The sequence below is a fragment of the Pleuronectes platessa genome, chromosome 21, assembly GCF_947347685.1.
Source record: "Pleuronectes platessa chromosome 21, fPlePla1.1, whole genome shotgun sequence".
Lineage (NCBI taxonomy): Eukaryota > Metazoa > Chordata > Actinopteri > Pleuronectiformes > Pleuronectidae > Pleuronectes > Pleuronectes platessa.
The window spans coordinates 10,264,678-10,281,950 of record NC_070646.1 but is presented as its reverse complement, the minus strand read 5'-3'; the positions used below and the strand labels follow the sequence as shown (position 1 = coordinate 10,281,950).

General features: G+C 47.6%; 1 protein-coding gene across 3 annotated transcripts in view; it reads right to left on the bottom strand.

Annotated features, from left to right (window-relative positions):
• The window catches only part of rhbdl1 (rhomboid, veinlet-like 1 (Drosophila)), a 43,580-nt gene extending 26,307 nt beyond the window's left edge, over positions 1–17,273 (bottom strand). For 2 of the 3 annotated variants that reach the window (XM_053414069.1, XM_053414070.1), the window contains exons 1-2: positions 17,235–17,273; positions 7,242–7,400 (exon numbers count right to left, since the gene is read on the bottom strand). In XM_053414069.1, coding sequence (XP_053270044.1) covers positions 7,242–7,400; positions 17,235–17,273 — 198 coding nt within the window. Of the gene's footprint in view, positions 1–789; positions 810–7,237; positions 7,401–17,234 lie in introns of those variants that run through there. The other variant, XM_053414071.1, reaches the window with a different exon arrangement.

Below are 17,273 nucleotides of genomic sequence, written 5' to 3'. Positions count from 1 at the left end.
CTGGACTCTCAGACATTCTCAGAGAGTCCTCCAGATGTTCATCTTATTTGCTCTCTACCTTTTTGGGATGACCTTTGACCTAGGGAATTATCTCTGACCAGCTAATGGATGGGTGCAGAAGGAATGTTCTTGACCAATGTGTCTTCATCTTCAGACACAAAAACATGTCCTTATTTAGTCAGAAATCCCATGTGGGATGTGTAAATATGTGTAAGACCCCCGCACATCAGATTTCACTTTTGGCTTGTGTATCTCCGGGTATCTAGATGCCCGTCCCGACCTGTAATTTCTTGTAATAAACTTTGTTATACTGAAAGTACTGGGTCCTCGGAATCCTTCCTTCATCATCAACAACTTCAACAACATCATCGAGCTCTCGGCTGCATAGAATATACCATACCGTTGGAGCCTTTGTTTCTCAGGGATGGAAGGACACATTTGGAGGAGCCCTCAAAATGGGAGAGTTCTTCAAATGCAACCTCTGAAGAATGGTGCCACAGTGATGAGGGAAATGAAAGAGCCAGGCGTTTGGGTTTGTAGCAATGGTTTTTGGGCAGGGGGGGGCAACACAGGGGCTGCACTCCTCTTGCTTGCTCAGCCACATCTGCTGAACGGTGGAGAAGGAAGCCAGATCCATACAGAGTGCTTCCTCTTTGGGGGGGCGATGATCTGGATCGTCATGGTGGGGGGTGCTTAAGCAGTGATTTCCTTCTGTGTAAGCGCATGTCTATAAAATCTGTGTGTTGGTACGTCAAGGTTATCAAAGACTCCAGGTTTTCCTCACTGCACACTAAGTTCTTTACTAGAGGCTTCAGGGTGAAAACTGTCCTCACGCTACTATTTGACAGCTGATCAGAGAACTGTCAGAGTAAAAGCACAGAGAGGTATCTTTTTTATACCGTCTCCGCTAAAAATACTGTCTGGCCAGCTTGCAGGGATCCTTTCCAGTCAATATCTGGAGTGCGTGCACTTCACAGGTGAGATTTATTTGACGGCAAGATTCTCCGAGCCAAAGCCAGATGTCTCCAGTGTAGCCAAAACAATACAGCTCCTCCGAGGACGACTGGCTGACTGAGCAATTACGAGCATGTTATGATGCGATGTGACACTTCATGAATATGACTCTCCAGGAAAGGCACTGAAGGAAGAGCAGGAGGGGATGTGGGCAGCAGCTGCTCCTGTTGGCTATAGTGTAAAGCGACGGCGGCAGACCCCGGTGCACGGGTTTCTCATTACAGCAACCTTAAACGACATGGCAGCTTCTCGTGAAGTGTAATGAGACCTCCGGATGAGACGTGTGAGAGGTGCTAAGTCGACCATTCGCAATTCATTAACCGGGGGCCCTGCTGCTCGTATAGGCCTGCGCAGACACAGCAGGGGACACCGTTAAAGGGAGAGTGGGTCGATGTCTATAAAAGCTAACAAGCTAAACATACTGGAGGATACATAAATGAGCAAATAATGAACACATCGCTTCACAAGTGGGAGGGGGGGGGGGACAGGAAGCAGAAAACATGTCCCTTTTGGAAGTTAGCAGAGCAGGACGTGGTAACTACCCATTACTGTGGGTTATTATGAAACTGGTGGTTGTACAGCGAGGGCGCGTAGGGCCTGTTGCACGGCGATAACCGGGGTGACGCTGAGCCTGGCTGCCGGCTCTCCTGAAGATGGAGGGATGCATATTTAGTATGGAAATCAGGCCCCCGGAAAATGCAATTATGCTATACTTGAGGCAGGGAGTGAATGCAGAGGAAGATGAGTGGAGTGACATTAGGAGGCAGCAGAGAGAGGGGGGGGGGGGGGAGAGACCAGGAATTGAAGATGAGATGCCTGCCTGGTAGAGACCAATTTGAAAGATCCTGGAGGCCCCCGGTTGGACAGTGATGGCGAGATAACTCCTATGTGTGTGTGTCCATCGCTTGGTTCCTGAATGTGCGTTTCCCTCGATGACAACGCCACGCTCCCTCTCCACCGCACACTGCACTAAGTGGAAAAATGTATTCCCCCCCCGAGACACGACTGAGCATGGCTGTCACTCCGCTTTGCCTCCTCTGACACGCGGGACTAGCGCCTCCAAAGTGAGCATTAGCAGCCTTTTGAAGAGACGACAGGAGAGAGACGGCAAACAGACGACGAGGCGCTCGCGAGCATCCGAAAGTGGTGATAACGCACAAAGAGGAGAGGGACGGGAGGGGGGTGAGGTGCGCCGACAAAAAAATCACATGACATCACGTGAAATGCTGGGAGGGGAGGGGGGGGGGGGGGTGTAGAGAAAAACCTCTGACTTGTGCCACGGTCGCAGTGGAAGTTCCCTGACGAGGCAACGTCTGCCGGAGAATAATTGATGCTGAGGCTGAGAGCACACAGATAAAGATAGTATCCCCCCTTAGGGATGGCAGAACGGGCCAAGCTGACAGCAATGGATGTGTGTGTGTGTGTGTGCGTGTGTGTGTGTGTGTGTGTGTGTGTGTGCGTGTGTGTGTGTGGAACAGCAAGGGTCCGTCCTCCTCCTCGGCGCCGCCCACTGTACATGCTGCTCTCCGCTCCACTCAATTGTCCTTGATGGATTAATTAGCCCGCACCACATGGTCAATACCTCGCTGCTCGATACTCATTAGTAGTAACAATTAAAAGTGCGGTGGGCTGGCCGCTCGGGCGTCTGCACTGCAGATACAAAAAACTAAATCCATAGTCCATTTTGATTTTGCCTCAGAGTTTACAGTGGTGACCATCTTTCACTCACTTCCACCGACAAACACACCAACCGATAAATCATTAATCGCTACTGGAATAGAAGAAGAAGGCGCAAATTAACCAGAGCTTACGCGGTGATTCACCACCACCGGGCTAAAAGTGTCACCACAACCATTTTCTAGCTAATTTGTGAGCCCCCCCCTTGCTTTCTCTCTCTGATTGACACACGCACTCTTGCAGCCGGATCTGAATCACTGCGGATCTCAGCCTCGCTCATTCCACCCTGACCCAGATTCTCAGGTCCTTTCTCGCCCCCAAATCCTTTTAAAATGTAAGTCCACCTTATTTTATTTTTTCCTCTCGGCAGTTTGCGGCTACAGCTTTTCCTTCATGGTTTAATCATGGCGATGCTAAAACTCAAGAAAAAACCTTCACTCCCGGACACTTGAGCAAAGTGCATCCCATTCGGCTGGCAACAACAACTCAAACAGAAAAGCCTTGAGTTGAGCTCGGTGTGGGATGTGATGTCGACAGATACCATCCGTTTCCATGGAGACAGATGCAGGGCGAGCACTTACACTCGCTAAACTTAAAAAAGACTGTCTCTCTTTGCCTGTAACCAAAGTGTGTGTATATGCGCTCTCTCTTACACAACCACAACGTGACAAAAGGGCAGAACATGGGAGTAGATATTTCATGAGCGTTCTTAACTATACGTCCTGAGGGGGGAGAAAATGTGAGTGAGACATTCGGGCAGAACGGTAAAAAGAAGTGTGAGCAGCTACAGTCGTAATAATCCTCCAACCCGAACAAGGAGACTCTCCCGACATTAATCTTAAAATACACCCTCTATCCCGTGTAATTAACCGAGGCAGCCATTTTGGATCCCCGTCGCACATTAGTCAAATCAGCACCTGAAGGAAAACAACGCCACACTTCTTCAATTACGCAGCTGTTACACGATAGCATCGGAGGAAACTCTTTAAAAGAAACTGATACGGGCAGTTACACACGTAGGAATGCTCGACTTCAGCAAAGCCCGGCTTCACCCTCGATTCCTAAACAGACGCTCATCTATCGCAGGCTCCTCCCCTCACAGCCTAGTGTGAACCCAGACACCTCAGTCTCCTGCGTCAACAGGGTGTCTGTGTGTTATTGTGCGGAAACGTGTCACCATGTGTAAAATGTGCTGGTTGTCTTGCTGTTTGGGATTTTTTGAGGTACGGATCTATACTCCTATATCTGTATGTGTGCGTGTTTGTGTGTGTGTGTGCACAGCTCCCCCAAGAGAGGTTTTAGCAGAGCGTTACTTATTCACCCCTCTGGCTGAACTGATGGAATTCTCTGGCTACGATCGGCCTGCATGAAAGATGGGTTGAACACAAGCGGTGTCAAATACAGTCTTGTACTAACACACACACACACACACACACACATACACACACACACGCACACACACACACAGACACCAGAGAAGCTGTTGCCTAACAGTGCGGTTCAAACACATTTACACCCACCGAGGTCGGGAGAAGCTGTGTGGATTCACAGCAGCACTGAGCGAATGTAGAAGAAGAAGTCAGACAAAATGTTGAACCAACCCGTTAGAGACACGACTGAGAGAAATATTAGCAGCTTGTGGGCTGACAGCATCGAAAAGCTACAGACTGAGCATGGCACACGAACACACACACACACACACACACACACACACACACACACACACACACACACACACACACACACACACACACACACACACAGAGTACAGGCAAACCTTCTGAACCTTGCCATGTCCATTTTAATCATGTGCAGGGGAGTCTCCTTTTCAGTTGAGGCTGGGCCACAAATCAATACAGACACCAGAGTTAAGGCGAGGGCTGTAGTATAATGGCGGCGCAGTACTTTCCCAATCAGAAATACGACTGACCTGTCACCCACTGTGGAGTCTTAACCTATAAATCTGCCACAGATACACAGATGTGAATGGGAAAGAGAGAAGAGCAGAAGAGGGGAAAGAGGGTTGGATGGAAATGCAGCAAAATCTTTTTAAACTGAATAAAGGAAGAAACAGCACATTGTTCCCGCCAAGGCCAAACAGCCCCGGTATGAAACCACATTCAAATTCCCATGATAACATTTTTTATTTGAATCTGCACCAAATTGTACATACTCATAGAAATCAGTCCTGTGTTCGATTGTTTTTATCAAGAACCATGAATTATTTTTGGAGAAAAAATAAGGAACATGATGAAAAATGGCAGATTTTACAGTGTTAAAGATGATCTGGATCCACACCAAATTGAACGGGTTCCTCCCTCACTCACTCTGCATCCTTCCACTATAAATTTGGGTGGTAATCCCAGTGTTTGCATAATCTTTGCTAAACAGACGGGTGAAAACATAACCTCCTTGGCTGAGGTAATACAAATTGTAACAGCCACAGAGGTATAAAAAAGAAAAAGAAAGAAGGCCTGAGGTGTCCGCTGATGACCTGATTGAAAATGTCATGCTACATGCCGCACTTTCCCCACGGCAGGCTGGAGCCGGTCCCAGAGAACCGAGACCTGCAGAGTTCATGCATCAGACGCTGCACCACGGGAGGACAGATTTGCATCAACATGCGAACGCCCTCTAAATTAGTCAGCAAATCTGTAGCGGCAGCTCTCATGCGTATGAATGAGAGTCTGTCTGCGTTGGAGACAGTGGGTGTGTATATCAGGGGGAGACAGGACCGGAGAGACAGACCGAGAGGAAGTGGCTGGCTGCATTAATTAATAACGAAATGCTTTCAAGTGTATGTGTATATATGCAAATTGTATGCATGTGCAGAGCGGGGGGAGGGGGGGGGGGTAAAGTCTTCGCACGCTCACGTGTGTTCATCAGACAAATCTTTCAAATCAGACTTGAGGGTCGATATCCGTGTGAGGCCCGGTGTACTCAAAGTACCTCAGATTACCGTCTGCAACTAGCAACGCCCGGCTAATCGAAGGCAATTTGCATCTGGCTGATGGGCAATTTTGAAAGTTTCTCCCTGAGAGACAGCTTTTTCCTTTTCACCTAACATATGCTCACAAGGAGCAGCAGAATGAGAGAGAGGGAAATGAGATCCGAGGTTTCCAGGAGGTTCAAAATAAAGCGGGACGATATTACTTGGCGCGGAGACAAAAAGGGGAGGACTGACGACGAGAGTTCATTGGAGTAAATTGGATCTCTTTTTTTTTTAAACACTTGAAGAATGGTGGAGGGAGAGAGCTGTTCACCTCCAAGAGGCAGCGCTGACGTATGAGAGAGGCGGCACCGCGGGCACTGCACCTCGAGAGCAATTCCTCTGTAGCGACCTCAGAAATTGGTCCTGCTCCAAAATTGAGTGGCCTCATGTGGTCGTCATTATAAACCACATAGGTAGCACAACACAAGAGGGAGGGAAAGAGACTTGAAAAAAGAAGGAAGCCGGAGAGAGAAAGAACGAAGGTGATGGGGGGGGAAATGAGCTTAAGGAAGTGAAAATATGGCAGGAATTGCACTGCGCTGAATTAATCACGGTGTGTACATCTCCGAGGTGTAAGGAGCGGAAGGCAGGTGCTCGTCTAGGTGCTCGGAGAGAGAGAGAGTCAGCCTTTCACGTAGACGCACAAAGCTCTGCATGAATTTCTAATAGAAGCGCTGAGAACACACAGAGGTGGAGAGGCAGGGGATGAATGAGAAGGGGAAGAAAAGAAAGAGGAGCCTCGACTCACACTCAAAGCAGAGAAGGAAAAGAAACAGACTGAAAGGCATCTGCATGAGTACGTAATGTCGCACGGGCTGTTCTCACATCAGAGAACATCAGGCGTAATATCAGTCTTACTGCAACTAGAACATAATTCAAACTAGGCCAGCGAGTTTGCTTTGAATATATCACTTATGACAATTAACATTTGTTGCTCTGAAACTGTGGCTTTGTGTGGGATCGGTGAGTGGGTGTTTTCTAGAGCTCCGGCACTGTGGAAGGCCTGTGAGGTTAAGTGTCTGGATTTACCGACACATTAACTGGATGGATTGATCCTGCTGCTGCAGGACGACGACCTGAACGCTACAGTCAATTTCTGCCAGTGCAGAGCTCGCTGCCTCTGTCTGAATCAATTCTGCACCCTTTCTAAAATCAAGCCAGAATGGCACCGGGTAGAGCCGAGTCCTCCATCAAGGCCCTGCAGTGCCTTCAATTTAATTAAGCTGCACCAATTTCACACATTCATAGATTGTGATATTGGCTTCCCAAATTTGCCATTTTTTCATCAAGATCTATAAATTATTCCCTTGGAAAATGGCAATGTGATTAAATTCCTGGATCCTACCCATGAGCAGATATGCACCAAAATGTAATGGGTTCTTCATTGACCCATACCAGGTCCTTCCACCAAGTTTTGTTGAAATCGTTCAAGCAGTTTTTGTGTAATGTTGTTCACAAACTCACATTCAAACCAACTAACAGGGGTAAATACATATTATCCTTGGTGGAGAAAAAAAACATGATTATCCGTGTGCCTCTGCGTCTGGTTCGCACTCACCAGCTCGATGAGCTCCTGGTAGCACACCTGTCCATCTTCATTGCTCTGGACGAGGGCTAACAGCATGTCCAGCTTGGACGGGTCCAGCTGCAGCTCATGGTCCTCCACCAAGCTGGTGAAGTTCTCCACTGCAATGAAACCGGTGTTCTCTGGGTCCAGCTGGAAAACCAAACAGAAAACAACTTTCAGACCACTGGGATAAAAAACAGTTATACTGAAGATGTTGTTGCTGCCATGATTTTTAATAATAACCAGCACTGCAGAGATGAAGAGACAGTTTGCCCTGCGGGGGGGGAGATGCATCAGTAACAGACAGTTCAGATATAGCATATATCATATAAATCCATCTATTATCTATACAAATTATCCTTTGCCAGTCACTGGGGTGCTGGAGCCAGTCCAAGCTTGAATTGGGCGAAAGGGGGGGTGCACCCGGGGCAGATCGCCAATGTTACCACAAGGCAGACATACAGAGATTGTTTTTTTTGTTGATTTATTTATCGAGTTTAGACGTAGAGCAAGGTGGTAGGGAAAGACTGAGAAAGATTTGTGGACAACACGGCACACTTGGAGGCAGCTGTCCTCCGGTCAGAGAGTGAGACAGTCACCCCAGAGCAAGCACTCTTTTCCATGCCAGTACTTCCCCATCACTTATGAACTGAAACCCCGTGAATGCATCTGAGCAGCCGAGCTCGCAGCCTGGCTTGGCTGAAGGGGACGCCCCAGCCGGCCGCGTCGTGGTTCAAGATGGTCGAAGTCTGCCGGAAGCTCGGCTGAAAAGAGCATTCATAACCCCCATAGTCAGATAGTCTGTCTGCATGAAGGTAAGTGAGGCATACGACTCAATTAAACTGCATTCTAGCGATGAGACTAGGCCTAGCATTTAATAATAGCGTTGTAAGTCTCGCTACTGAGATGAATAACCAGTCACGCTCACATTCACACCACAGTTCAAACCCTCCTTGTGTGAGGAGACAGAGCTCACCACTGACACCATTATAATTAAGCTGTGGTCTCCATGATGCGCTCCAGAGATATTGACCTCCATGTCATCTGCTGTTGTTGAGAGCAGACTCGTCGTTTGAGTAAACAGAGTTAAACTGTTGGACTGGATAAATAAACATTATAGTAAATATTTCTTGGTTTAAACTTTCCGGTCTCAGTGTCTTGCTTCATTTGACCGTGTCGGTCCGTCCTTGGTCACGTTCCCAGCTCGGAGTCAGTGTGGTTTTTATAATCACCACTCACCCGCTGAGACCCAAAGCCCAGTGGGTTTTCACCGCTGATGCCTTACGCCAGTGCCGCTCCTCCAAGTTGATTAAAGCGGGAGAGTGTGTGATAAAAGCGGCCTCGCGTAGCCATCTAAAATAGCACCATTTTAAAAATGGCTTTTAAAGTATAGGGTGTGTATCTACGCTTGGTTTATGTAATGTGGTTTTTTTTTAAACTTTTCGGCCCAGCAGCTCCACATACTTGATCTCCCTCCGTTTTCCCCTCCTCCTCTTCAACTGCTCTTGTGTGGACTGTTTACTTATCATGCAGCTCTCCTAAGTTCTGCTGATTGTGTTTGTGGAAATGTGCCTGTGGACAGTCTGCAGCTGCACAAAGAGAAATCACATGGAAAGGGCCTTCACTGCGTCTCATTCGAGTGTTTCCTGAATGCCAACACGGCCCTCGTTAGGTTTTCAGGTCTAGTACACCGACAGCCTCTTGCTGCCCCCCCGGCTCGGAGCGAGCTTTCAGCTGTTGCGTCAGTGTAGCGTCAGGGCGTGCTGGATCATTGTTGCCCACGTCATGGGGTGAGTCCAGGGGAAGAACCCCGCCTCGGTGTGGACCTGACCCTGCTTTGATGACTTAGTGTTACACCGGCTGCACGAGGAGAGCACCAGTGAACTCCGCGGCGTCGGCTGAGACCTTAAAGCTCCTCGGCTCAACGAGGGAGCAGAGAAGATCGATTCTCCTTTTGAACATGTTTACTGTGTTAGCGTGTGTGCTCTGCTTCCCCCTCACGGCCTCCCCCCTTTCACAAGCATCCTTTTTAATCCCGAACACTTACGCATCTATTCACCTGGGAGAGTTCAGAGGAGGCAGGAACTAATGGGTTATATGACGTTTCCCACTGCTGGTGGATGTACTGACGGGATTGGGGCACTTTCACAAAGCTCGACACTAACATACGGTGGCCGGAAACAACACAACAGAACAACAGAAACACAACCACAATGGAAAAAATCAAGTGAGTCAAGTGAGCTGGACTCAGGTGTTATGGTACAGGTGCTTTTTTTCCTTTTTGGGTCCTCCCAGCACCTGTACCATAACATTTCAAATAGACTGGCGTCGACTGGCTTCATCGGGTTTTTACATATGACGCACACTTGACAGCAGAAATTAACTTTGCTCGTTTCATTGTCAACATCCGCTGTCACTCTCATCCATCGTGGCCGTGTCTCCATTATGTGCCTTTTGCTGTTGTGTTGTAGCATTTATGTTTTTCCCTTAACTCGCTTGTGTCTCAACCACCGTTCTTACAGAATTCTTAACAGAAGTAAAAAGACTGAATCCAATACAAACAATGATTCTGTGAACACACAACGGTTGCTGACCTCGGGACATTTATTGATAACACACTTTGAGTGTCTGCAAGTGAACGGCGAAATCCACAGAACGTCTCCATCTTCATCGTCCTCCCTCCCTCGCACATCTCCAAGCCTCATCGCTCAGCTCCTGGATGGCGGAGAAGGACAGACAGCGATCTCCAGGCAGCCTCAAATGCACTTAAAAGAGCACGTTTGTGAATAAAAATGAACAAAGACGGGAAAAGAAAACAGCCCCCAGGTCTATTCTGAGTTAATCCCTTTAACTGTGTGTTCCATGGATGTTTGTTAAAAGCGCGGCCCCCTTTCTTTCCCGTCAAGGAGAGCTGAGCAAAGCGGTGCAGATGTGGCCGGTGTTTGAGGCGCGCAGGGTGTCAGGACGACATGAGAAAGCATTTCAAGAGAAACGACAGCAGAGACACGAAAAGTGGAAAACGGAAGAGAGAGAGAGAGAGACAGAGAGAGAGACAGAGAGAGAGAGAGAGAGAGAGAGAGAGAGAGAGAAGGTGGGGGGGTCTGTCAGTGCGATGTAAGAAATTAAAGGAACAGTGGAAGGGAAAACAGAGGAAAGTGGAACAGAGAAAACAATGAAATGAAGACGGAAAGAGAATAGACATTTTGTTATTCTGAGCGTCTGCTGAGCCCGGCAGCCAGACAGTGAGTCCTCCTCCTCTTCCTCTCCTCATCTTCTTCTTCTTCTTCTTCTTCTTCTTCTCCTTCTTCTCCTCTTTCTCCTTCTTCTTCTCTGTGCTATAAGGGCGCCGTGACACACTCCAGTGCTCTGCATCCACTTGCCACGGAGGGGAGATAGATCAGATTCTAATGTGCTCCTGGCTCAGCCCGGGCTGACAGGGGGAACAGAGAGCCACACTGGGGACGTCTGATAACTGTCAGCCTCCATATGTCAGCACATCACTACACATGCAGCCCCAGCGACGTCTCAGACACACCGCCAGGCGCGCTCTATATGGCGATGTGCACGTTTAAGCACAGCGAAGTGTTGACGCTGAGCTGTCACACTGCACAGACACTCCTCCCGTCATGGTCTGACCTTATTCAGGGGAAAACGCTACACAGTGGGGGGGCTGGGAGGGGGTGGGGTCTGTCTGCGGAGGATACAAGGAGGTGGATGATTGGTTCTTGTACCCAATTAGGGTTATCAATTAGCTAGACGAGGAACACGAGTGTTGGCATGAAGAGCCTGTTTTTCGTCTTCTCTTCTTTCCTTGGCCACACTGGTGACGTGCGTGAGTGAGAGAGGAAGGGGTTGAAAGAAGGAGGGGAGGAAGGCGCAGAGAGGGAAGCAGCCATTGAAGCGATCCAACACCGGCGAGGGCGACACTTTGACAAGCTGCATACATTGCCATGGTTACCAGTCGCCTGTGTGCCTTCCGTTTTCTTGCGACCCCCCCCCCCATTTCCCCCTCTCCGACATATTGGTGTTCGAGCGTCAAAGGAAGGACACAAAAGGGGTCGAGAGGAGGAGACGATGACAGGAGGGAAGGACACAGATGCCTGTGTAAGGAAGGAGGAATAGAATACGGACGGATGAGAAGAGACAATCCAGATAAGAATGAAGTTGTAACAAGACAAAGGCCGGGGTTGTTGGATGTGGAGGGAGGCGTGGCGGCGCGTGAGGATTGTGGATGGGAGGTGGAGGTGCGGAGGCGGGGAGAACGTCCAAACTTGGCTGGCTCAAGAGCGAGTGGGAGGGGGTGTACACGGGTATGAGGAGCAGGAGGAGGTCAAGGAGGAGTGGGAGGCTGAGCGCAGGAGAATGATCCCAGCGTTACCCCCCCCCCCCCCCCCCCCCCCCCGCCAGGGACCTCTATTACCGCAGAGTGACCCCGGCCCACCGCTGGCTTATCGGTCTGCTCCACGTGGGCTCAGGAACCAAACCCTCCAGCCCATCACCATGACCCCCCCTCCCCCCCGAGCCGTTAAAGAGGTTGATACACAACAAGGCCTCTCATCCTATACAACACTCAGCCAATGACAAGGCCCTGTGTGTGTAGTTCAGACTAATACTGTAGACACGGTAAAGACTCCTTTTATAGACTGTGTATGGCCGCATGATGGGTCTTAATATAAAAAATCAGCAAATGTTAAATACATTTTTTTCAACAAATAATCTACATTTCTAATGAGAACGGAATCAATTAGCTGATCAATCAATTAGTTAATCGACTGACATCATCAAAAAAAACGACAAAAAATAACTAGTATCATAAATCGGAAAGTTTAATCTTTCATAAATAGTGCATTGATTTGTTTGCAGTTTGAAAACATTCCCGTAGGCTCCAGGAAACCATGAAGAGCATTTTTATAAAAAATTTCGGAACCTGTAATTAAGACAACAATTAATTGATGGAATTAACTAATTGCTGAGTCCTCCATACCCTCCACTGTCTTGATTACTCACATTAAACCAGCATTGGCTTTGAATGACATTAGTTTGTACACACCTCTCTGATAATTACAACCGCATTGCATACACTGTTATTTGCATTTGGTCTGTAAATAATTCAGGCTGGATTAGAAAATGAACAGAAACAAAACAACACAAGAAGGCAAGATAAAAGATTTTGTCTAGACAGCTCTGCTTATAAGACTAGAATAGGTTATAACATTCTGACCATGCCATAATTTTGTTTTTATCATACACCTGATCACATAATCAAGCTGGAGTTTAAGAGGTCGGTTCAAGAGGTTGAATCAACTATATTTACTGATTAGAAAGTTGTGATTACAACTTGACGTGAGATGTGATGCAGCAGCAGCACTGATCTGGCTCCAGTGACACTGAGCCGACCCGGTGACACAGAACCAACATCACAGAGCCCTTTGGGCTCTGTGAACGAGCCTGAACGGGGCAGTGGCATTCACGGGGCACATATTTGCATAGCATCAGATAAAAAAACAACAACCTTTGAATTGCCTTCGCTGCCCCCAGGACTCGCTGGTGTTCACCGACAACTGGCCCACTGCCTCTGTAATTAATTATCACAATGCACGATCTGCACTGCTGTTGATATCATTACGCTCAAACTCTACTCTGCGACGTGAGGGCCCCGAGATCCAAACCACGCTCTCTCTCTCTCTCTCTTCCAGTGGAGACAGCGAAGGATTTTCCCTTAATGCCAACAATCATCTCCTTACATTTCCTGGCACTCAAACAGCCGGAGGAGTTTTACAAATACAACTCCACGCAAATCATTATCAGCGGATGATGAAACAGGGCAGTGTGTTGTCAGCCTCACGCTTTCTACTTGACATGAATATGTCAGAATGGTATTCAGAACCCAGAGTCCTTATGGGAGACACATACATAAGCTAGATAAGAAATGAATGACACATTAGGGACATATCCAGTGACTGATGAGTGCAATGTAGTAGCTGAGTGTGACCGCCCAACAAGTTTCCTTATCAATGGCACTGCAATAGAGAGACTATCAGAGAAACTGTGCGAGTGTGTGTTTAAGTGTGTGTGTGTGCCCTGTTCTCGAGCATATGTGTGTGTGCCCGCATAGGCCAGAAATAGACCGAGCTCAGCAGTGCAAGCTCCTGCAGACAAAGACTAATAAACTCACTCATGTTGCCACTGTTGCTTTCTTTTTCTCTTCCCCCTGCAGCATTTTCATGTGGTTCATTGTGACACGGCTGCAATTCCCCCTCCGCCTCCGACCTGCAGAGCTCATACAAACCCAACACGTCCAGTTTCCTCTGGGTGCAAAACGTACTGTATCGATTTTCATTTGTTGACAACTCGAGGAAATCCCAGAGGCATTAAGGTTTAGCAGCTTTGATAATGTATGTTTGACTGGAGGAAATCTTGAGCAGTAGTAGAAGCTCAGGTTATATCTGAATTATAAGCTGTAAGGTTGCAGGTTCAAAACCCCTACAATAGACTGCATATAAAGATGGATGACACTTCCAACCACTATCAAGAAATGAAGCCACAGTACACAATACCACAATACAAATGCCGCCATCTTGCGCATTCGGAGTCAGAGCCTGCACAGCGAGGTCCCGTCGATACACATGCTCGACCAATCACGAGTAAGTCTCAGCTGTCAATCATGGCGTTTCCCCCCCATTTTCTAAATATATAATTACTAATTAAAACCAAACAATCCAGAAAAATGTGCATTTAAAATAACTTCAGTGTGATGAGAACTACCTGAAACCTCAGAGAAACATTTATCTGACATGAATTTGGACGTTTTTTAGTTTGAGACATCTCCCCACCCACTAACATGGAGGAGGCAGGATTTATCAGCAGTCCTGCCATCCATCTTTATACACAGTCTATGTGTAAAGCAGTGACAGAGCAATGCTTTCTCCTTCCAAACAACTTCACTTAAGAAACCTCTATGCAAAGCACTTGACCTCCAGCTGCTCTTGTGGATTTGCCCAGACGCCGCTGGTCAATGCGGTCAATGTGGGAATCCTTCCGCTGAATGTGGCGATAAGAATCTGGAGGGCAGGGCTGCAAAAAGAGTTTTCCTGGAATAAGATAGAGAAAGTGCCCAGTGTTTAGGCAGGCAGCAAGGCTTTGTGAAAAAAAAAATAATCACGCTTGCCTGTTCGCAGTCCAAACACTGCTGGCACTTCAAACTAGCTTAATTAGGGAGCCTTATTCAAAATGAAAGGCCGCCGCATGGAGTCCCAAAGGTGGAAGAAACCCGTCGTCAGCCAGGGTGAGAGATTTGGTCTAGACTCGAGTCTGCTCAACTGTGGCCTTGCAAACTGCCGATACACACGAACACACTGGCACATGCAGAGCCAACCCCACAATCAATAAAACAACCAGGCGTTTACAGTGTAGGAAATATTGGCTTCATCTCCAGCCCAACAACCTGCAGCATTAAAAATGAATATTGACACGGATGAGTCAGCCGCTTTGATACTGCATTTGAAAACATGTCTGAGAAGGAATATGGGTTGTGGAGGAACCACTAAGCGCTGCAGTTGTTACCACTGAAGTGCTTACGGCAAATGACTCACCGGTGTGACCACGGAGCATTTTCTCACACAACCCACACGGGCATCCTCACACATTCATAAAATAAAAAACGCTGCCGTACGCACACACAAACACACACACACGCACACATACACAGATGTCTCCCCAAGGCTGTTGGGGCTGTTGATCAATGTGTTGCTGATGGGCCACTCGTGACCCCTAAACCCTGCAGCACATAATCAATGTCTCCCCCTTGGACAGAATGATTGCCCAATCTATCTGTCAATCAAACCAAATCCCAACGGGGCCCGTTCAGAAACAGGGCTGGAGAGGAAAAGGTTAAATACCACACATGCAACAAATATGGAAACACACACACACACACACTATCATGTGTCTTTGGGAGGCACAACCCAAATACACACATGCCCTCTGGCTACAATCAAACCTTCAAATCCAGTTTGGTTGGTTAATTTTGGAGATGGTAGACCAGAGCTAAATTCAAACAGCGATCTGATTGGGCGGTGGAGCAGCAGCACGGGGGTTGACGACTCTTAAGAAACCAGATGCCAAGTGGAACATTTTTCCCCTGCATGGCCTAAATATGGCCACCAACACAGTGTTTGTTCTGGCAGTCATCGTCAATGACAGAGCTGGAAAAACGGGGGGGAAAGTTTAAAGCCAAATCACAGTTTCTATTCTGAAGGGGAAAAAAACGCATGACTGGGGCGAGTAAACAAGTGCATTCATCAGGAAAGATCTCTGCAGGTAGAGACAGACACACACACACACACACAAACACACACACACACAGCATTACTGCCGCAAACGCTACTGCAGCAGCTAAATGACCACGATGATGGGATCTTTTTACTTTATTCTTTAAAGAAAGAAGTCCATCTATAAATCCATTCACAGATCCATCCTTGCTTGTACTCACACAACCCAGTTAACCCTTTCATAAACCATGACGGGTGCCCAGCCTCCTGCTTGTGGCTCAAGGGGGGGCCCCTCACATTTCTCCATGATGCTTGCATCCATCTTTCGTTTCAGCCCCTGCTTTCAACCCTATTTCATGATTTGTACTTTATTTTTAACCCACACATACACACATTCATACATCTATACTTCTCTTTGCTCATGCAGCCCTCCCTCCAGCAATCAGTCCTTCCACAAACCATGACATGCATGTTTGACAAGCGTCTTCAACACCTCCTGAGGATCCGACTTCATGCTCTTGACGGACCCACATAGCTCCATGAAGCTTGATTCAGCCCCTGCCATCAATTCTAACTATATCATGATTTTTTACAAATTTGTTGTCCACCCATTCATAGATCAATCCTTCTTTTTGCTCACAATCAATCCTTCCTTTAAATCGAGAACATGGTCAAAACGGCTATGAAGGTGATGAGCAACAGGGACTTTCCTTCCCTTCAGGATCCTTAATCACCCGTCACACATTCCATTCTCTGAATCTCACCGGCTCCCTTCAGGCAGACGTTACAGAGCCTGTGAGTGTGAGACCAACCGCCTCCAGCTCTCATTCATCCCACTGTCCATCACACCACTCGATAAGGAAACATGTGGATTCAGCTATGTATCTCAATAGCCTCTGGTTTTCAGGCTTTAATGCCAGTTTAGTTTTTCATCTTTCATGCATTATATCCCTTTAGTGTTATGTATTTTTAAGTGTTTTTAGGGCAGGTGCAATATTCAACTTCATTCTATTCTGCATTATTATTCTGAGTCTTGCACGACATGTACTTGTGTAGTTTTTTTTGCACAATGTACTGTTCTGTAGCTGCTGTAGCACGTTGGCCCCACATGGCTCCATGATCTTTCTATCCATCAGTCCTAATGATTTTCACTGTATTCAATATATTCACTGTATTCTTAAAATAGATAATACAAATATTTAGTCCTCGTACATCCATTCATTTATCCATCCTTATCGTTGCTCACACAGTCCTCCCACCAATCACCACTTCCCATAAGCCATGATGTGACGCTGAACCTCTTGCTGAGGATCCGACCTCACACTCTCTGGGGGACCACATGGCTCCAAGACGCTTGCATCCTTCTCTCGTTTCAGCCCCTACTATCAATCTTAACTTGTATTTCATATAGAAACTATAAATATCACGTCCAACCATACATTCATCCTCCTTTTGGCGCACACAGCCCTCCCTCTAATAACCCCTTCCATTAACTGTGATACGATTCCCAGCCTCTTGCTTGTGGCTCAGGGGGGGGCCCCCCCCACATGGTTCCATGAGGCTCGCATCCGTCTCTCGTTTCCAGCCCCTGCTCAATCCACCCTGACACCAGCTCCCGTGCAGCCTCCACACAGCTCCATCCCCAACGGGTGGACGGTCGAGGTGGGCCATGCAGGAAGCGCCCCGTAACCATAGAAACGCTGGGGATGCTTACCTGCTCTTGTATGAGCTGAAACAGGGAGCTTCTATCCAT